At 35.6% G+C, this 23,557-nt stretch overlaps 1 protein-coding gene across 1 annotated transcript; it reads right to left on the bottom strand.

The window, feature by feature from the left end:
• Window positions 1–1,237: 1,237 nt before the first annotated feature.
• On the bottom strand, window positions 1,238–21,918 carry ALX1 (ALX homeobox 1). Its single transcript, XM_032416885.1, has 4 exons — window positions 21,693–21,918; window positions 18,503–18,807; window positions 15,394–15,522; window positions 1,238–1,845 (listed from the first exon to the last, which is right to left on the bottom strand). Exons 1-4 carry the CDS (start codon window positions 21,916–21,918, stop codon window positions 1,525–1,527), a joined length of 981 nt encoding a protein of 326 aa, XP_032272776.1. The 3' UTR covers window positions 1,238–1,524.
• Between the last annotated feature and the right edge of the window lie 1,639 nt (window positions 21,919–23,557).

Below are 23,557 nucleotides of genomic sequence, written 5' to 3'. Positions count from 1 at the left end.
ATCTCCATCATCTGCTTGATTTTAAGGTTTTATTACAAGAGACGTCTAACTGCTGTAAATATTTTTCCTACTAGGAAGAGACACTGGATTTAAGTATTTTTTCTGAAATTTAATTTTTTAAATTCATTTATTCCTGTCCTTTAGCCTATAGGGCTTCTAAGCATATCCCTAAAAGCTGTAGGAACCACAAGGAAGATTCTAAGGGAGTACAAAGAGCAGACCTTGCTCTGATCCAAACCATGGGAGCCATCTTCATTTCAATTAATTTACTTTGCCTTTATGAATTAAGAGTCTTTTAAGGAGGTTGACATTTCACTCATCTGAAAAAGCTTGGAATGTGACAGGGGAAAGGGAGGAGAAGTAAATCAAAGGGGTTAGCAATTTTCCAGATGCAATGTATTTTTCTTTTCTTTTCCACCAGAAATTTTAGAGAGCCTTCTGACATTTTAATTCCCTATGCAAAACCACAGTAGCAAAAAAATGCTTACGGCTTATATATCAAAAAACAAACACGCACACATGTGCACTTGCATAAGCCCATGAAATAAATATAAAGTCAGATTTGCTGCTCTTTTAACTGAAAATGTTTCATAATATAATAAAGCATAATGTGACATGTCAAAAAAGGTTTCCTTTAGTGTATTTATTAGATGTTTGTGTGTACAGTTGAATTGACACAATTTTAGCTTAAAAGCAGCAGGTTTTGTAACTTACTCTTTTTCTAGTGTGTGATACTAAGTCGGTGTGGTGAGTCGGTGTTGGCTTTTTCACTGAGTTGGTGCTGACTTTTTCATTTAAAAGGTAGCATTTATAGAAACTATTCTCATGCCTATATTTTAAATCACACCGGAATATTTCAGTTATCACCTTTAGCCACATGGTTTCGGGAAACTATGCCCAAATATTTCATGCAAATGCTGGCCATTTTAGAAGAGTTCTATTTCATGGGGTGGAAATTCATGAAAACAGCTAGGGGTAAAAAAATCTTTGAGGCCTGAAGATAAATTCTCAGCAACAGGAGATATGCCCGTTGTGTCTTGGAGCCAGAGAGGGAGAAATAACAGTCAACTCCCCGAAACACCCTGCTTCAATGTTTACCTGACAGCTTTGGTATCTTGACATTTTCCCCAGTGCATTTCCTCCTTTATCAGATATTATTTTACAAGGGATTTCTTGTTATACAGAACTGACATAAATCAATCTATAACAGAGGAATTTGTTTAATACATTTATTCTTTTAAGAAGTTGCATGATCGTATTTCATCGACTCGTACAATAGAAAAAAAATTTACTACTAAAACAGAGTTTGTGGAGACTGATGGATGGTAAATCTATTTAGTCTTTTCAGAGGTTCATTCTTAGATTTTAATGTTAAATAATAACAACTATTCATTTAAGCTGGTCTCACTGTATACCTTGACCTTTAGCAATTCCACACACAGCAGCTTATTGTGGTATCCTTTAAATATGAGAAATAGAATGTTTTACTTTGCCATTAAAAGAAAAATAAAAGAGTACTGTATGTTACATGGCCCATGAAATATTGGCAGTGTGCTCCTTGGCTTTCATTCGAAGAACTGCGATACTGGAAGACCTCCTTTCAAATTCTGGCTTTGTTTCAAATGCATGTCCATTGGTAGCCCCAGTAAGAAGAGAGTCAGTGAAAAAATTGTTGAGGGGCACGTGGCTGAACTGGTTCTGGTGGTTTGAAAACCCTGTGTAACTGGAATCTGTCCGAGGCGAGTGAGAATAAGGTGTCATGCAGGAGGAAGGGTCACGTGGTAACATGCATGAAGTAACCACAGAACCACCACTCGCATTTCCTGCCCACAAATTGTTCTGAATCTGGAATATATAAAACAACAAATATTACATTTACGCATTCTCACTTTTGTTCCCTCACATTTGTTAAACAGTGTTGACTCAATTTTGTCAACTATTCATTGTTTGCTCCCATTGGGTGGTCTGTGATGACATTCTGAGTACATAAAGTGATTACTAGAAGATAATTATTTGAAAGATTCTTCCAGTCTGTTGTACTGTAATAGATCACCAAAACCCACATACTTGACCACATAAAATACTCTCAAGACATGTCAATCTCTTGAGTATTCTTTCTATAGTCGTGATTTTTAAAATGAAATCTAGATTTAGTCATGATTCATGACAAATTCATGTGTTTAGAAAAGCAGTTTAAAATATGGTTTTAAGTTTAAATATAGTTTCCATCTTTCTAAACTCAATGACACAACTGCATTTTTTAAAGTTCTATAGTTGGACTCAGTGTGGCAGCTTTTGTTGGAAACCATTCCTGATATTTACTCTGTAGATATTTTTAATCAAACTCATTATTGGAAATGTTTAGCCTTTCATTGCCTTTTCTTTCCTATAGTCTTAAATACATAGCTCTGCAAATATGAGCAATATATACATGTTTTAAACATTTTTCTAGGCCTTATATATGGTATAGTGAGGTTGCAACAGAATTATGACATGTAAAATAATTTAAAATTCTAAAACATGACCATTACCAAATCATGAAAGCACAACTGGGAAAAATATGCTAGTATTAGCAAATATATCATATGAGTACAATTAAAGTACTATAGAACATCTTATATAAGACTGAAAACTAGATTGTCACTTGTGCCCAGAAAATTCACATTTCTTAGTATTAAGAAACAACAAACACAAATTTCTCTAAATTTACTAGCATGTAAAGGAGACACTAGGTAGAATTTGTATAATATGAGTTTTAAATAGGCGGTATCTTAGACCAGCTATTTAAACAAGGACAAGGGAAAAAAAAAAAAAAAAAACAGTGATCACATGCATTACTGAGAAGCGAAGAGAAAAATCATGCAAACAGCAGGAGCTGGGGGAAAATGAGAGAGAGTTTGAGCCTTAGAAAACAAAATTTAAAAATTCCAACATTATTACACTATTGCAATATTATTTCAAAAATCTGAACTACCACAGAGCAGTAATACCTATGTTTATCACATCTGGCTTCTTTTTTAAAAATCATCATAATTAGAATCATATCATCAATTGTTTTTAACACATAAATAATGTTTGCTTTTATTTATTTTTACATAAAGATTTCAGTCTACTGCATATGACCTCTGGTGTTGTCTCACAATACCCATGCTTAAATCCTCTTTTTTAAGATGACTTATTCAATTAATAGCATAAAATGTTAATGAATCTTCTACATTGCACTGTTAGATGTTACTCTGTCACTCAAGAAAAGACTGCTTAACCAGTTTCAAACATAAGAGAAAATTTGAACAACTAATTTCATCTGTTATTTGGGGCTTCAAAGATTGGCATGATGCTCACTTCAGTGTTATTTCAGAAATAGTTATTTATATAAATATACTTATAAGCTGCTTTAAATATATTAAACCTATGAGACATATCTATAGATATATATAATGATTTGCACATTCTATTAATCTTCAAGTCATCCTGGGCTATGTTGTTTTAATTTTGGCTTATTCGACTAAATGTATCCCACTTTACCCAAAATATAATGATTGGTGCCACTGATTGCTGAGTTATGTATCTCAAACCAACAAGAGGGACTGTTAATGTCATTACTACTCTGTCAACCCACTCTTCTAACTTGATCTGGGTGATTTTCCTCTGACATTCAATCAAACCTTGTGCTACACTGCAAAACCCACAGTCACATGTCTGACAAAAGGGCTTTCAGGAAATGAAAGTGAACTTGCTTGCTTATTTTTGAAAGAATAAATGAAAGGAAAATAGTGGTAGAGAAAGATTATTTACATTTTAAGTTTGTTAAAGGATTCCTCAATTTATACATAGTATTGCTGAAATTTGTTATTAAAATCATCTACTCATAGTCCAAATGCATAGAAATATATTTCATAACGAGGCTAAAAAAAAAAAAAAGGAAAATAAGGATGGTAAAGGCAAGGAAAGTAATCTATGAATGTAAATTCAGAAAGTTTTTTTCTCCCTAAAATAATTCACATCAATCTACCTATAAGTTGAAAATAAATTCTCCAGTTTCCCTGGCATGGACAAATATTTTTATTTTGATCAAAACTTATCTGGACATGAGCAAACAAGTTAAATGTGTTACTTTCGGTGAAAGAATTTCTAGTATATATAAAGAAATGTTTTCTGAACAGAGCAGACTGGTAAAGCAAGTTACTACAGCAATATTTTAGTTGGATTTGAGAAGATACCCATATAGTCCCACGGGTAGTGATAACGTTGCACATTTTTACTGGTATGTCCTATTTCCTGATCTTTATCTCCTCCAACCCATATCTTTCTTTCATTTAAAAATTTCTGGCATGTCTTCATCTGACTTTAGGGTTTTAGTTGGTTTTGATGTCGAAAGTTAGATATAAATCATAAAAAGACAATACCCCTGGTGAATTGAGGTTTTGCTTCCTCTGAAGCATTCCCTTGGGATGATTAAACATCTGATGACAACAACCAAAATCATGCTCATGATAGCTAATGGTTATCAATTAATTACCACGTGCATGGTATTAGATATACTGTGGAGACTTCTAGTCATTTCTATACACTAAAAGATGCTTCTTCGTTTTTAGTATCCCCATTTTGTAAAAGGTAAAACTATGGAACAGAGAGCTTAAGAACCTTCCACAAGATGTGTAACTCCAATGGTAGTGGTCAAATGTGAACCCAGGAAATCTTAATAAATGCAACAATGATATAAAAAAGTCTTACAAGCTGAAATTGTTTATTTGCTTATTCATAATCTTAACTTTGTGGGGGTTCATAGGCTTTATTCTCTGAAACCAAAATCCCTGATGTTTGCTCATAACTTTTTCTTTATCCTTCAGCCTAACACAATACATGATAAGCACTTAATACAAATTTATTAAATGATTGAAAAATCTCGAAGAATATGAAATTTGAATTGATCCATCTTGCAGGTGTAACCAAAATTTTATGGACAATTTATGCTAATATATCTAAATTTTGTTTCATAATTTGAGCTCTATAATCACTACTCTGTATAATCTTGACAATTATCATGAAAATTTCATCCCCAGACACTGCTGACTGTATCTCCCTAAGTAGTTTTATTTTCCATCAGGTACTTATTCTTCATCACAGATACATCTTCTTGGAGATTCTGACTCATTAAGCATGGAGTGCAGCTTATGGGATCTGTATTAAAATAATGGCAATGACAATATTACAGGAATTCTGAGAATCACCCGGGATTAGGAGACACTATTCAAGTCTAGCTTCCTTCCAAATGCAAAAACCCCTTGTACACTTTCAATTATATTTAGTTCTTGTGATAAGAAGCTCACCTCTTTAAAAATTTTTCATTCCCTTTTGGAGAACTCTGTAAAAAAGTGAGCTGTTATCTTCCTCTATCACTTCTTTCTGTTCTTTAAAATGACACAGAATAGGTAGCATCCTTCTTACACGTGAAAATCTTCAATTATCTTAGGCAATTATTACACAAGTCTCTTTTTCTTAAGCATTCCTAAAAGGCAGTATTTGATCAAACAAAGCTGTTAGAGCTTGTGGTTGAATAAATCTACTGCTGTCAAGGTGGGCTCAGTCTATGGCCCCTCCATCCCTCTACCAATTCTATTCTTATACAAGTGGTCATTTTAAAACTATGTGCTTAAACTTACATGTCATATTGTCTGAAATTGTATATATATTTGTTAACAGAGAAGCCAAACAAAAATCTCACTGACTCATAAGAAGAAATATTATATTTGCTGTTAGATTTTGGAATGAAAGAATAATTTTTTTTCCTAAATAGGATCACTATTTTTCTTTTTTGGACTATTTCAGAGACACCTACAATGGTGGAGTTCAGCACCAAACAAATTTTAGGGTTTTTTTGTGGCCCTCTAACTGTATAATATTAAAGAGCTTTACAACCAGGAACACCATTATTGAATAATACCCATGTCCTTCTTTCCTGTGTGCAAAAAAAAAAAAAAAAAGAAAAAGGCTGCCTTTACAATTTTTTCTTCTTTATTGTGTTTAAAAGAAGTAGAAAATCTAAAAACATTCCATATTTTAATGTGCTTCGCAACGTTTTAAAAAAGTTCTAGGGGTACGTTCAAAGCATTGTCCAGGGAACTTAGCCAACTGCATCCCATTAGCATGAATAGAGGTTCAGCTGACTTACTACACTCTACTTTGAACATTTGCCCCTTAATGTTTTTCTAATCAAGTGAAAAGTTGACACTTAATTATTCCATGACTTTGAATTTAGGAGGAAAGTTGTTTTTTTTTTGGTCTGATTCTTTCCAAATAGAAGTAAAATTCATTTAACACTCATTTTTCTTCCAAGGAATTAAAAGTAATACATAGGATAGAAAGGGTCAATATATATGTGTATTTTACACACACACACACACACACCCCCCACACACAAATACATGAAGAGCTCTTCACTGTGGATATATATTCATGAGTTGAAGTAATATGGTAAATAATGAATGAGAAATTATAGATCTCATTTACCTTCACCTTAGAAACTTGATATATTCTTTTATAATCAAAACTACCAAGAAACTTTTAGTATACTAAACCTAGTGTATATTTCTAATATATTTACTGATTTTATTATAGTAAGCAACTTTTGGTACTTTTAAAAAACCTTTTAAAAGAAATGCAAGTTTGTTAGTCTTTGCATTAGCTATAAAGTACCATGATGTATAAAAAACATCAAATAGTTTCATGACAGCATTACATATTCTATTTCCTAATGTTAGTGCTATTTAGAAGATGCTACCTTATGGAATTTAATCTGGATCTAAGAGGCACAATAAAGTGAAATCAATGAATAACAATCATTCCTTAATTTTAAAGCAACTCTAAAACTAAATATTTTTCCACTAGAACAAGTTTATTTAACCTTACTCCTCTTCTATATATAGATTGCTCTTACCTGCCACCAACGTCCATATGTACACACACACACACAGCCCACACACACATCATGCTACACTCATACTACCCTCACACCATATGCCTACACATGTCCCTGTGGGAGTTAAAGGTTGCTTTAAAAAGACACAGATCAGGGATTCACAAAGAGGTATCTGTAATAATGTTTTAGCAATAGCGTCTTTGCATTAAAACCCCAAAGTTGATTTTTGTTTTTCCTCTTTGAGAGAATGTTTACATTTATTGACCACTTTGTATATAATTCAATACTTACTATACAGATTTATTACCACACTATCACATCTATAATTTACCAGATTTTTCATATGGTCTCTTTAAAAAAATGCAAACATGACTTTCTGCAAAAGCAGTTTAATTTTTTAAGAGGCCATTATATTCTTTACTAGCATAACCGTCCCTTTAAAATTTAGGGTGATAAAATGTTAGTAAGAATCATATACTTAGTAACTTGCAGGTATTTTTAGCTGTTGACTTAATTTTAGGGTCCCATTAACTTTTCTAGTAACTACATCAAGAAGTGTTTTTCTAAATTGTGAATTTGCTACCAGTGAGTAAGTCTCACATGCTACCAGAGAATAAGTGAATAAGTCTCAAACACTGATACTTTGTCCATCTGGAAAAAAAAAAAAAAATCCCAATTAAATTATGTAGTGAAAAGATTAATCTGAGCATGTTTAGGTACTACCTAAGATAGAAATGAGGGTACATTTTCATCAGTGCCTACTTATTAGCTGTAATTTTCACATAAAAAATTCAGATAACATTAAGATTTTTTGGAATCAATTTATATTTCAAAAATTTCAAAAGTATACCTTTTCAACATATAGTATCATTAACCTGAAGTGATTAGAAATTATCAGGAAAAGGTCACATATGAAATATTGGTTGCTACTTTGATTTTTTTTAAATAAAATTCCATCTTAGAAATGTATACAGAGATTTGGAACAAGGAAGAGTGAATTTTCCATTAAAAAATCACTAAGAGAACAATCATATGGGACTAAAAATTTGAGAAGAAAACTGCTTTACAGAAAAATAAGTGTATGTATCTCTTTAGTGCAAAAATTAAAAGCATTAACCCTCCTAAGAAATGTTAATGTCTGGAAATTTTCAGAATGACATCACATAAATGTGTTTAAATTTTGCATTATTTAAGTACTATTTGAAATATGTGCTCCAAGTCAAAAGTATAAGAAACATTAAGGACATTTTTTTTCTCTTCTTTTAGTGTTGGATGTGTTCTTAAACTGTATGGTAATTATGATCATTATGAAGACTTATAGGAAATCTCACTCTATATGCCTTAAAATGACACTTTTCAAATCAACTCACTTAAGGACAGAATAAAATAATAGCACTTAGGATTTGCTATTTTACTTATTATTCAGCAACATTGATCAACATGGGGTATTTTCCAATTGTCACATTATTTTTCATGTATTTTAATACACGAATGATAGTCATTGTTGACAGTGCTTGATTCATTTTTAATGACACAATTCCCCAATTAAAACAAAATCCACAATTATAAGAAACAAAGATTAAAATATAAATTAAGTTTTCCTTGTGAATTAATAACTTAAAATATAAATCCAATATGCAAGTATTTTAATCTACAAGAATATCTTTAAATTTAGAGATTACACGAGGCTTAATAAATATGGCAAGTGAAAACTCTGAATCAAAATATATCGTAAGTTCACACTAACAAAAGCAGTGTGTGCTGCAGGTTTCAACCCACAGGTCTGTTGTCACAGACTGCTCAGACTTTATTTCCCCCTGGTTCTTCTCCATCCTCCATAGTTTTTATTTGTATAAGCAACGATAGCACTCTTCAATAATTTATTTTTACATTTTTCTTATTATTTATTTTGGTAATCTACTCAATTTATTAATTCATTCTTTCCTCTTAAAATATAAAATACTCATGACCAATTCAGTTAAATTCAATGCTTTAACAGCAATCACCTATTAAAAGCAAAAAAAAAAAAAAAAAAAAGGAAAATCAGCTAAGTTATTATTACTGTATAAAGTCATTAAGTCACATTAAACTTGAATATCACATTTTTCAAAAAATATGTCTAAATTCATAATCTAAGATATGAATGCACTTTGCTTCTTTTGCAGGGTTTTTTTTTTTTTTATCTCTGTAAAGTGTTTGTATTTTCAACAAAATAAAAATCATTCCCTCTTCGTGTCCAGCTGCATCATCACTCAATTGACGCTGAGAATACCTGCCTCATGTTACGTGTAACTCATTTTTAATATGTACTTATACATATATATGAAATAGTCTTCATACAAATTGTTATACAACTTGTATATATGTTTATACATTTAATTAAATTAGCACTTTTATATCAATATGACTTGTTGACCCAGTGATGTTAATATTTTTGTCCCTCCTTCCTCCTAAGAGAAGTGTCACTGTATCACTATGTGACCATTTCATTGGTTGTTTCATAGATATGAGAATATTTATTATACAATGCATCAAGTATAGCTACATTACTAACATTTTTAAAAGATTTTTGGTTATTTATTTGCTGTTTCAGATGCTTTAAATTGCTAAACCGCGGTGGTTGAAGGAGACAAGCTCCATATTCTTTATTTAGCTTAAGTAAAGGTAAACTTTAAGATTAATACAGAAACTGACGCTACTCTTAAGAAGGGCAGAGTGAACAATATTTTCACAATCACTGTTTTATAGAAATGTTAACATTTCCTTTAAAAAACTGTATAATTACAATGTTTGAAACAGAATTTGTTAAACTAGAAATGTTGTACAGCTTTCATCTGTGTTTTAAATCACTCCAATGACCACAAATTATTTATAACTTGAATCCAACCTTTGGTATGTTCAAACTCCAAGTGGCATATATTTATTAAGTCATCAATTAAACAACAGAAGGCAAGACACTGCATGGGTCCCCTTGTATATTATGTAAACATAGATTTAGTTATGATTCTCACTATACACTAAGTAAAACAGCATGGAAAATTTTGGTGGGAAACAACTTCAAACCTTTTAAAATTTTTTGATGAAAATATTTTCTTCATGAGAAAATAATTTTGGTGGATTAAGAATATACCCAAACATTCCTTAAATTACCATATTTGGTTGTCCTAATTTAAAGAGGAAAGTACATTTAACTAAATTTGATCTTTCCCTAGACCCTTAAATAGTGAATTTACTTAAAAATTGGATTAGTTTAAATGCTACAATAACAGAACATTCACACCACTTAGCTACGTCTGTACTGTAGAATCAATAATGACTAATGGCTATTATAGAGTCGTTACTATTTATTGAGCACTCGTTATATTCTAGGCAATGTCCTAAGCACCTTGCAGAAACTATTGTTTCTGATCTTCACAAACATCATATTAATTTTTATACCCATTTTGCAAATGAGGAGAAACATGCCTAGAGGTTAATTCATTTGCCAAACGTCTAAAATCTATTAAGTAGCAGAGTCAGGATCTGAACACACAACTCCCTGGCTGTGAAGCCCATAGTCAAACATTAACACCTAGCCTTCCTCAAGTCCCATGACTTAGCTCCACAGACTGTTTGGAAATCAATTTAATCCTCTCAATAACAGAAAAGTATTAAGAAGATGATCATTACCATCAGCCACACCACCAACTCTAGCACCAATAATACCTCCATTTTACAAAGAAAGAATCTGAAGATCAAGGAAGTCAGGAGACTTACCCCAAGTTACCCAGCAAGTAAATGATAAAGTTGATGCACATGTGATCTGAGCCAAACCTAAGGGCATGAAACTAGTTTCTTGTAAGAACGAAGGCTGGCTATAATCCTCCAGAAAATGTTTATACCTTGAAAAATATTTTATTCAACAGAACAATTATTTAAAGAAATGCTTTGGTGTTCACAAATTAGAAATAAATTAGAATCTACTCTTGATAGATGCTTGCTTTTTCAACTCAAAGACAAAATTACATAGGTCTTTTTGGTCTGCTGGGTGTAGGTTGCATCAAGAAGTGTCTGCAGAATTTGGTACGAATATCACCTAGCTTGTAATCTGCCCAAACCCGAGAGAGATTTTGTCTGGATCATTTCCAGAAGCCCCGTGCCTCACACAGTACCAACATGTATTTCTTGACTAAAATGCAAATAACTCTGGAAGAAAAAAAGAAATTAAGTCGAAAATGTTCTGCAAAATCTTCATAAACTACTCTTTTCAACAGAGGAAGAAATTGAGACTCACAGAGGGAAAGTGAATTGCTGAGGACCCTAGAGATGGTTAATAGCAGACATCTAGGAATCATCTGTTTTAACTGAAAATTGATTAATTTGGGGTTCATAACATATTCCAGAATGTTGAAGCAAAGCAACTTTTTTTTCACATCTATTCAGTGTATACATAATTTGCTTAATACTGTTACAATACAAAGTTAAGATCTGAATCATCCTTTTTAAAACATAAATACTTTATATTGTAAATGGGGCGGCAGATACTGTATACACCCCACCATGTCAGTGCGAAAGTCATGTGCTGATTGAAGGAGAATTGAGGGAAGGTTTCCTGGAGGAAACCCAGGTCAGGTGAAGAGGAGGGAATTCAAGAGAATTCGGCACAGCACAAGGAATAGCTGCAGCACATGACTGTTGTTTAACATGTCAGGTCATGGAGAACATCGGGTGGTCAAGTATTTTCATTTAGCAAAATCATAGTGTTGCCAAATGACAACTGATATCATGAGCCAAAATCAAGGGCTTTTAAAAGACAGATACCATTTCTCAGTACATCCAAATATACTACTTTATAGTACTACTGACGTCACTCCTCTCACTGTTTGTTTGCTATCAAATATGAGCAAGCTTAAAAGAATACCTGAAAACAGTCTCAAAAGTGTCTACATTTTGTAAATGCTTTATATCATTATTTTATACCTTTAAAAAAATGAAAGCATGTTTGCTTTCCAAAGTGATTTGGCATTTTAGGGTCAAAACTGAAATATTTCATTGCTCAGTGATGCTGCGTTAAAGAGCCCTGAACCCCTGTACTCAGAAAACCTGGACTTAAATTCAATGAGTCAATGGCTGTAAGAAAGAAGCCTGGCTTAAAATAAGCCCTCCACTGGTAGGTATTAATTTTACCAGTAGGGCTGTTGTTACTATTTTGTAATGAGAGCATTGGAAACAAAGTATTTAGAACACTTTAGAAAATATTAATTACTATTCATAAATAAACCTATTATATAGAGGTTATATAGAGATACTTTTATAGTTGGTAAGATTATTATCCACATTGAGCAGACCTGAGGAAATCATTTTCTCAACCATTTCTGTTTTCATGTATTTCTGTGTATGCTTTTGCTTTCCCGCCAAATTGTTAGTTCTTTATTTCTGTCCTGTTTCTAGTTTTCTAGTTTCTAACTTTTTGGTAATTAATATTTTTTTCTGTAATTAGTAACAGTAACCAAGCTCAGTGTCTGACTGCACTGAGTTGTTGGATTCTGCTTTGGTTCCTATATTTCTATTTTCAAGACACATGCTTTAAAAAAAAGTTTCCTTTAGGCTGAAGCTTGAGAGACATGATCTTGGCATAATTATTTCTCCAAAATAAAAAAAAAGTCAACCACATATTTTTAAGTTAAAACGGAATTTTCCTGACTTTATCCAATACCCACAGTGGAGAGTGAGAGGCATTTTGATTTCAGTATTTTTGGCAACCAAGCGTCTAATGACTTACCCATATAAAAAATTACAATGGATTTTACAGTATTGATTTTTATTACTGTTGATGAATTATACTGTCAAAATAACTTCAAAAACAGTAACTTCAACATATGCTGCTTGTGTTGCCATACTTAAATTAAGAATTGGAATAACCAATGTACATAAATTATGAAGAAACCACAGGGAGAATTAGTGCAAAATTCCCATGATTTGTGAGGGGAAATTTTTAAATTAATCCTTTGTTGAGTGAAAAAGACTATAAATGTATAACCCGATTGTACCATCTCCCTTCCTGCCTGAGCTCCTTAGTAGGTTACCTCAGTGTGCTGACAATCTCTAAAGCTATGAGGCACCATAACACAATGGCAAGATAACCCTAGGAAAAAAGCATGACTAAGAGTATATTAAGTTACATTAAGCCCTTATAAAGAGCTTAGTTTGCGCCAGGCACTATTCTAAATGTTTTATGTTGCACTGAAGAAGAAAGGGTAGTTAGAGAGAAGGCAACCATCAGCAAGGCACAAGGAAGTGGGAAAAAAACACACACACACACACACAAACAGAAATGGGGTTTCCAAGGAAAGAATCGAAGACTGAAATAAAAAGGTCCCAAGAAAGTATGTTGTAGTCAAATGTGGTGGAGCACTTGACTAGCAAGACTGTATAAAGTCCATTTGAAAAGAGTTCATTAATTTGTAACTTTACTATTTCTAAATTCATCACAGTGAAGTAGTTCAAAACATATAGAGTACATGCCAATATACACCATCTCTGTCATTTTCATTGTTGTTTCCCTGGCTCTGAGTATAGTTTCTGCTCCCCTGAACTAAATTGCAGACTTGAATGATGCAACTTAAGCCTTACGCTCCTTTGGTATTCATTTATTAATTATTCAATCTTTTCAACACTCAGTTCTTGGGAGAGACAGTCTACTGGACAGGTTAAGATCTCGCACATGGGAGCCAGACTGCCTGTGATGAGATCCCGGCTTTGCCACGAGTGAAGGTGAGTAAGTATCTCCCCTCTGTGTCTCAGTTTCCTCATATGGAAGATGAGGATAATTCATTAGTAGCACCTATTGCATAAGATCGTGGTAAGGATGAAATGAGTTACTCCATGTAACCTGCTCAGAATATAGTAAGGCCCGATACAGTAAGGGCTTCGGCTGGGCTAACAACCACGAAACCACTGCAGTACCTGCTCTCGTGGAGACAAGAGCCTAGAGCCTACCAGGGAGACTTCCTCCCAGCACTGTGCTCGGAATTCAGCCAGGACACTCAAAACTATTCAGTCAGTCGAAGCTCAGTGGCCCTATGATGATAAATAACAGAACTTATATATATATATGCTTTTAAACTGGAGAAAAAAAAAGATCTCCTTTAAGATAAATTTTGAAGAGTAAGAAAAGCAAGGTTCTTCTGATGGCAGGTATGGACATTTATTCAAAAGACCACAATGGTGAGGCCTGGCGCAAGCAGCCCTGCACAGGCCGTCCTATAAGGAAGCACTCCTGTGGTCATGGGCCAATTCCTTAACTCCCATGGGTCTCGTTTCCTAATGTTTAAAAGGACTGAACTAGGTGATCTCTAAGGCTTTTACTCACATATGACATTACATTAATAAATTTGGTGAATTTATCTGGAAGGGTGAAGGTCTCAAAATAGGTTTTTAAGAATCATAAAAAGCATCAGAATGCAAGGATGCACAAAACTAAAGCACTGAATTCATGCTCACGAGGTATGTACTCAGAGTTGAAGAAAATGAATACCCTTAAGTTTGGGCTTGCAAAGATTTGGTTACTGGACTATCAAGGTATTCCCCCAGCATATATGTTACATATTTGTTTTCAAAATGGTCTGTAACAATGCATATCCTTAAACAACTAAGGAATGAAATAACAAATGTCTTGTTCCTTATAATACAAATGTTCCTTATCATGTATCAAATACAGTTCCGGATACTCTAACTCAGTAATAGGAAAAATTAATGTCCAATTAAAAAGATAAAATGTATTTTATTAACATGCATTACAAAGTGTGGAAAAAAAAAAAAAGGCCTCTAAATTGAAAGGAAATAATAAGAAGAAAAGGAATTTCTAAATGCTCTTTAAAATGAGATGAGAGCTCCCATTATAAAGGGGTGGATGTGTTTTTTAATGTGATAAATTTTTTGAATGATCTCCAGTACTAATCCTATGTATGTTTTAAGTAACCAAGGGCTAAATGTTTCCTTGAAACAATGAGCAACTTCAAAGCTGGAAAGACAACATAGGAAAAGAGATATTTTTAAGTGGAACTGAAGGTTTCATAGACCACACCAGACACTAGGTTAGGGGATGGTTCATCAAACATTAGCCACAGAGAGAGCACACCAAGCAATGCTTTATTTATTTTGAAAAGTTAACAAAGGAAACGAGTCTGAATAGTTAAAACGTAGACTGATTAAAAGGCTTATACTATGAATGATGCTACTTCAGTTGTTGCAATGTGTAACAAGGAAGAGACCCTAAAATATTTTTGAACAAACAGCTCTAAAAGAAAATAATAACAAAATAAATATTTTAGTAAAATAAGCATCTAACAAACATGCAAAAAGTCTTCTGGAGGTTAAAATTTTCATTCTCGACTTCTGTATTAGATATAATAAAGCCAATAATAATATCCCTTTCAAGAATATACACACCACATCTATTTTTCTCGATCAATATTCTGTGAAGTTTACCATACCTGTGGATAGCTGTCAGTCCTTGGCAAAACTGATATATCATAGGTGGCAGCAAAATGGCTTTTAGCTTGTTGTATTTGGCCATAACGTTCTCTTTTTCTCCACTTGGCCCTTCGATTTTGAAACCAAACCTAATTTTTTTAAAAAGTACAATTTTAGCTGAGGAATATTTGAAAATGCAATGGTGATGTTAAAAGACACAGATCAGAAAGAACAAACCAGGTCAACAAAATCACTAAGAAAGAAATTTATGTCACAAAAGTATCCACAAATTTTACTTTCTATTTCACCCTGATAAGTGGTATGTCCATAAGGGAATATGAATTAATAGAAAGGGAGGAAATACTTAAAAAATTATTTAATTTGTCTCAGCCTCTTTTTTTTTTTTCATTTTGGAAAATAAAAAGGAGTTAGATTATATGATTTTGAAGACTCCTTTTGTCTCCAAATTATCATAGATAATCCTCCTCCCAGAGAATGCTGCAAATCTGGAAGACATTCATGACTTTTTAGTTTGGGGTTATGCACATAACATTAACCCAGCCAAACTATAACCAAATTAATATCTGGGTCTGTCAAAACAATTATCTTTAGAACATGTCACAAAGTGAAGACTGTGCTGGGTTGTACCCATACTTAGATAATCTTAGAAAAATTTAAACACAAAGATTACATCCAAAACTCATGGCACTGGCAGAAATATCACGATTATTTAGAAACAGAAAATATTAAGATTACATATTATATTGAGCATGATAAAGACTATGGGTAAAATGGAACCATCTGAAATTGAACTCTGGTTTTAAAATATACAAATGCGCTTATTACATAAATTACACCACTTATAATTTTTATCTTCCCTTATAGAAAATGCTCAGAAATCTCCAAATCATTTCTCCAGTATAAGAGACTTATAGGTAATATAAATAGTAGGATAAATGGGAAGATAGAACCAAGTTCAAGAAAGCCTATGAGTTACTACAACCTCTACAGAATCACAAAGCTCTCCTCCAAATTTCTCTATTTCTATGTTAATAATATTCATCATAACAACCATCTTCCTCAGAGGGTTAAATAATCACTAATTCACACCTGGAGCTCTCCGGAATCTTCACTTTAATATTTTAATGAGTTAAAGGGAGACACAAAAAGTTATATTTGGTATGTGTCATTTGATATTTTTGAGTAGACATTTCACAAGCAGCTGTCAGGAAGCTCTTCAGTCTTCACAGAACTATGTTCAGAATACAAAATGCTTACAAAAGAAGCTGGAAATCACCTATCAAATGCAGATTGTTAAAACTGTTAAAATTTACTTGAAATTTTTACTCTTTTTCATAATTAGCTGTAATCTTCTCTATCTTTACCATCACACTGATGGATACATACTAAGCCTCAGTTCAATGTGCAAGTATGTACTGCAAATTTAAGGTGGCACTTTAAAGAGTCTCCAGCAATTAAAATAAGGCAATGAGAGCTATCTATTCAGTATGGTTTCTTAGAACACTGTTGGTAAAGTTGTATCACGCACAATGCCCAGGGCCCATAATAACATCAACAACAAAACAAAACATATTTTCTTCCTGTCTTCACAGGCGCTAGGAGCATAGTAAGGAAATTTAGTAATGAGTTTTTTTTTTTTTATGAGAAAAAAAGATCTTTACAATCTCCTTAAAATAGGTATGAATTACCACTCTGATACGAAAAGCTGGAAAGAGAAAACGTGAGTAAATTAGGTTTGGGTTGGCTCTCTGCATGTTTTTAGACAAAAATTAATCAGGAGTTGATGAAATGTGAAGGGGAGAACACCCATTGTGCACAGCTGATCACTCTAGATGTAAATATATTTTTCAATGGTTACAACTATAATTAATTCTAATATATGAACACAAGGCAAAAAATAAAACAGCACATACACGTGGGACTGATATTAACACTTGACAACTCTAAAATTCTTCATTAGCATCAACTTTCTGTACATTTACTTCCTGAACTAAAATAAATAACTATTCACCTCCACGAGCTGAAGAAAAATCCTGCTGCTTGGTATTCCCGCACCACCAAATGTTGCTTTTAATGATGAAACGGCCTTACAACGGCTTAATCTTCAGAAGAAATACTATTACTCTCAGGACAAAATCCTTCACTATCTTATTTATTTCTCTATTCTTATACTGTATGGGAATTGCAAGCTTCAATATTCTCCTATTTAGCGTGGTAAAAATGCACAAAGAAACATGCTATTCCCTGAAATTGTTGTTACGTGAGAACTAATAAAAGGTAGTTTAAGAATACCAACTCTAGTAAAAATAAAATATGCCTAAGAGATAGAATTTTACCTAATATAATTTTTTTCAAATGATTCTAAAAGTTTAGTATATTGTGCCATCCAATTTGATAATTTGAATACAACTTATAAATATAATTGAGTATATATTTTAAAATTACTTCAAGATCATTCTTTTTATTGCCTCTGCAAAAAAGATATAAGCTATCTACATTTAAAAGTTAAAATGGAATGGCAAGGCAACTATTAGAGCTGGGAAAATTATAGGTGAGCTATATGATCTTTCTTTATGCATAGTAAAAATAAGTTATGGTATTTATAACAATTGCGGATTTGTGAAATTGTTTCATTTTTTCTTTGTTTTATTATAACCCCAACCTCAATAAAATTACAGATCTACGGGCCATTACACACGTAACTTACCAATACCTGGTACATAACCTAAAAAGAACCTAAACGTCTGATAAAATAGGACAAAACAAAACAAAAATAAATGTATTAGTAAATAGATAGCTATGATTCTGTTTTTGCCCTTTAAAATTAATTTTTAAATTAGAGATGTTTATGACATTCTGTTGTTTTAAATAATCGTTAATTTGTATGCCTATGTAATAAGTCAAGTGTTCTTTTATGTTTTTGTGTGAGTGATTAAATTCTTTGCATGGAAAAAGAAATTTTCGTAGACCGACATGCATATCGTACATTGTTCTATGTCTTTAGCTGGAGAATCAGTTTCTTCTTTTGTGGCAAAATGCAACCATTGAATTATTCTAACAGTATCTCTCCCTCCCAACACATACCCAAGGCCTTCATTTGGCTCCTACCTGCACCCTGGCCTCCGTGAGCTCTGTCCTCAGAGCAAGTTGCTCTCTGACGTATACGTCCGGGTAATGGGTTTTCTGAAAGACCTTCTCCAACTCCTCCAGCTGCAGGCTGGTGAAGGTGGTTCGGTGTCTCCGCTTCTTACTGCTGGATACGTTGCTGTCACATTTATCCCCAAGTTCATCCAGTTCTCCCTTTTCTGGCATCCCTTTCACGGGAGACATCCGGAGACTATTACAGTTGTCCATAGCTCTATTTAGTTCTGTGTGAAGAGGCTGTCCTTCTACTTTAGTGATCCCATAGTTCACTGTACCCAGAGAGGGGAAAACAACAGTTCTCAGGATTGTGAAACATTTCAATGAAGAAATGAAGTTGAAGTAATTTACAGCCTCAGGAAAGCAGTCTGTTAATGATTTACTGTGCCAGTATGAATTCAAGCATCACATTGTGTACTACTATTAATCCACTTTGGGCAGGTTTAGGGCCATTTAAAAATGTGTTACATGGAACTCATATAATTTGCCAGATTTTACAGTTCTATTTTACAGGGCTAATGTAATGCTTATGCACATAATTTATAGTCAAATAAGGTGATCAAATTAAAAGATGCTCTAGATTTTTAAAAAAATTGAGCATAATGTTTGAAAAGTGAACCAAATTTAATGTAAGTGATATATGTATTTATTCACAGCAGACAAAATTGAGCTACTTACATGGCTCAAGAAAGACATTTCAATTTTAAAAACTGAAAAATTTCAATTTTAAAAATAATATCTGTAAACCCCAATCCAAACTCTTCCCAAAAGTAATCTTCCTGCTCCACTCAAAACGTATGGACTACAGATTTAGATATGGTTTTGTTTCTACTATATTTTGAATATTTTGACTGTATATTCATGTCTGTTTTTTACTTTTTTTTTCAAAAAGTGACCTACTAAATTAATGACTTTCATATCAGTTTCTGGAAGTGCTTCTTATAGAACAGAATAAGATTAAAGTAGACTTCTTTAGTGTAATAACTCACTTGCAGTTCTTTCTAAATAGGTCGTATTTACGTTTAACTCATGAACTATGTTTTAAGACAGAAAGTTTTATTTTTCCCTAAAGCAGAGGCATTAAAACATCTATTAAAAGATTACAAAAGATGCCATCTTCCATTCTGTTTAGGGGTATTTAACTTTCAGTGATTTCCTCCAGATTTGATTGCACGTTTGCAATATGATATAAAACAAAAATCTATCCTGTGGCCACACACACACACACACACACAAACACATACACACACACAAACACACACACACACACATGCAATGGATGCACATAATGAAATTGGAAAGAGTTTTTGAAAAAGTGAACCCAGCCAGAACAATAATTTCCAATGAACTGCCATACTTTATTCGTTTGTATCTTTTTAAAAATTCTCTCATAACCTATTTTAGCAACTGTTCTAATCATTATACCAATGTTTTGAACTTTAAGACCTAAAATAACTTAAATGTTTAATATCCTTTATGCAAAAGATGGGATATAAAACTAGATATAACGAAGAGCCATGACTGATTAACAATAAGGTTTTGTGTTCGGCAGAGTTAAATGGGGAACTTCGGTAATTAGGGATGGGGGAGGGGAAGCAGCCGTGAGGGTAAGGGCATCTCAGGAGAAAGACAGGAGCTTTCCTAAATTTAGCGAACTGCTGCCTACATTCATCTTAATACTTTCCTATTAAAATTCATCCTAAAAGTGTGATGTTCATTAAAAAGTTGTTAAGGTATCAAAAATCACCTATTTCTCTTCTTATTTTGGATTCCCGACAATTTAAAATAGGATGTAGTCCTATCCAGCAGGATATCAGAGAATCTTTTTTTTTTTTTAAATCCTGTCCATTCGAATAACTTTACGTATACATATAAGAATTCCAAAAATAAAGATACTGCAGTCTGAAATACAAACAGAAAGCCAAAAATTTAACATATTAAAAATAAAAATTAATTGCGTGTGTCTTTCCAAATAAATGACTGAAACGATTTAACTGATTTTCTCTGTCGTTCCCACCTACTATTTTGGTTCAACCTTGCAAGTCACAAGGAATCTGCAACGCTGAATAAGTAAAATATACGAGATGGTTTAAAAAAAAAAAAAAACTTACTGTGTACAAAGTATTTAGAAAATGAGCTCCTAGGAGCCAATACTTTGCCAGATTTTGACCCTCCATTAAAACAGGGGGCGGGAGGCTTGTTGTAAATATTTCACACTTAATTCGTTTGTTATTTTAAAGCAACCCGCTCCTTACAGCTTAACTGTGGAATATATACAGTGATAAGGAAAAGTCCTCTTGCAATTGTAAACTTGCTTTAGCTTTCGCGATCTAAAAAAAATAGGTTTGTATTGGGTTACAAGATAGAAAAGATAGATGGTTTGTTTTGATAACATTTTGACTTTGAGATACTTGGCCGTTCAAAGTTGAAGATTTTACCCAGAAGCATTCCGAGAGAGGGTTCTTAGGTGACTTTTAATGTAGAGTCAGAAAAAGAGACAATACAGAGTTCGGGAGTGAGTGCTTATATTGGGGATTCTTTACCCGAAGCTATTGAAAGTGATTTGGTGTTCGGAAAAATTTATGTGTGCTGTATTGCAAACCCAAAGAATCCGCATCACAACTTCACACAAGCTAATCTAGCAATCTTCCAGCTTCACAAAGAAAAATACCGCTACGTCTTGGAAAACTTGTTTTGAAAATGTTTTTCACCTAAAAGAACTCAAAGTTTTCTTATTCGTGACGACAGTGACGTCCTCTAACGAGCTATGATCGATTTCAGCTCCTTCTGCGGGGGCAGCGCGTCGGGCTCACAGAGGAAGCGCGCTGTCTTGACTCAATTACACTCTATTTACCGTCCTATCAGTTTACGCCTGGGTCCTAGATACAGGGAGTCCGGGACCCATAAGGGACAGCACTCGACAGCTAAAAGAGAGCCGCGCGGAGGCAATCCGGTGCCTAATCCTTCCCCTGCCCCTCAAAGTCGGCTGTAGCCAACACCGCTCCTTAAAACGCTCACTCTTCCATTGCCTTCCTCCGCCCTCCGGGCTCTCTCGCTCCCCCTTTCCTTCCTTCCATCCTCCCCGCCTGCCTGTCCGGGCGCGTCCCCGCACTTAGGGTTTGCGGAAGGGTGGCCGAGGTTCGGGCAGGCGACTCACCGCTGCTCTCCTGACAGGGCGAGGCTCTCTCCAGGCGCACGTGATGCTCGGCGCGGGGCAGGGGCCCGAAGGCCTGCACGCATTTGCCCGCCGACGCTTTGCTGTAAAAGGACTCATTGTCCAGCGTCTCCATAACGTGCTCCAATGCGCCTCCTGCGCCCATGTAGAAGTCACTGTTTTTACTCGGCGGGCTCTTGAGGGCAAACTTCTCGCTCAGAAACTCCATAATCCTGGAAGGCTGTCGCGGAGCTCCTGGGGAGCGGAGGCTGGAGAGCGCTGGGGGAGGGAGCAAGTGGGCGGGAGAAGGGAGGGCCGAGGAGGGAAGGGGAAGCTGCCCGGCTCCGAGCCCTTTAATACGTCCCGGCTGGAAAGGGGGCACCCGAAGTTGCTTTTATATCTTGAAACTCAGCTGGGCTCGTCGGGCAACCTCCCAGTTCTAATGAATATGAAAATAGGCAGGCAACTAACTCCACCCCGGGTCCCCCTCCGCCCCCACCCCACCCCACCCCCACCTTCCCCCACTTACCCGCTCAGGGCGCGTCCAGGCCTAGGTTAGACAGCTCCATTTCAGACAAATGCCAGGAGGGACGAGGCCCCGACACCCAGAAACATTGTCGCCGCGACAGTGGATTGGCATTTCGGAAGAGCTTGGTGAGATCGCAAAGCAGTTAACCCTCCACTCCCTGCTCTCTGCGCCCTTCCGGGCCGCCCGCCCGACACCCGGTCCCCACCCCGCCCCCACGCCGGCCACTCACTACCTGAAAGATTTAGAGGCGTCTTAAGAACTTGAAAGGAAGTATTACTCTTAAAGGGCTTTTATTTCATCCGTAAATCGTTTATGTGGAAGATCCACATTAACGCGAATCCCAAGAAGCCAGATACATTGGCAGCTCTTTACTGGGTCGGCCGCGGTGGAGGGGCCGCTTCTGCTTCTAACCCGGAGGAGCTCGGCGTCCCGGCGCTCTCGGCGCTTACGAGCCCATGGCCTTTCCTTTCTTTCTGGAATGCCGCGGCGTGTGGACGTGCTTGCGATGGGTGGGAGAGGGAAGCTGAGCAAGAGGCATTGAAAGCATTATGCCAATACCAATCTATTTCCTCACTCTCCTCCCAACGCTCCCTTTGGTCCCCGATTTTATGATTCGATCCAGATTATTTTAGGAAAACCTGTTAGGAAAAGTGCCTCCTTCAAAGCGCCCTTGGTATAGGCCAGAGGGACGCTCGTTACACAAAAGGCTTATGAAAGAGGAAGGCCTTCCGCGTGGTTTTTAAAACAATTATTTTTAAAGAGTGGCGGTGGAGTTACTGTGAGCAGCGCGTGCCGGGAGCGAGGGGCGCGCGCGGAGCTGGGCGCACTAGCAAGGCGGCGTTTCGGGCGCCGGCGCGGCCTGGGCCTGGGTTTGGGCCCGGGGAAGGGCGGGGGACTGGGGGGTGTGCTAGGGTGGGCGGGGAGCTGGCCGCTCCCTGAGGGCAGGGCAGCTCTGCGGAGTTGACATCCCCTATGAGTGGCTTTGGGATTGACTCTGGCTTCCGAGAAGCCCGCGGCGTCTAAGGGAAATATGTTCAGTGCCTTGGGCACGAAGAGGCAGCCATTTGCAACAGGCTCTTGAGCTGGCAAATTTGGTGAAAAGCTCCCACAAGTTGGGGACTATGGACGGCACCTTCCCAGGGAGGACGCCGTTCGAGGGTCCTGACAGCCTTTCTGGCACAGGCCTTCGCAGCGCCCGTCGCGCTTCCCTAAACCAGCCTGGCAACGACGCCACGGCCTTGGGCACGAGAGCGGTGAGGCCAGGCCCAACTCTGGCAGGCATCCTGATGGGCTTGGGAATTTCCAGCCTCTCGCGGCCTTGGCTGGCCCAAGACTCCCT

The sequence above is a fragment of the Phoca vitulina genome, unplaced genomic scaffold, assembly GCF_004348235.1.
Source record: "Phoca vitulina isolate PV1807 unplaced genomic scaffold, GSC_HSeal_1.0 scaffold19, whole genome shotgun sequence".
Taxonomy (NCBI): domain Eukaryota; kingdom Metazoa; phylum Chordata; class Mammalia; order Carnivora; family Phocidae; genus Phoca; species Phoca vitulina.
The sequence above is the reverse complement of the archived record's forward strand: the minus strand, read 5'-3'. Positions and strand labels throughout refer to the sequence as shown.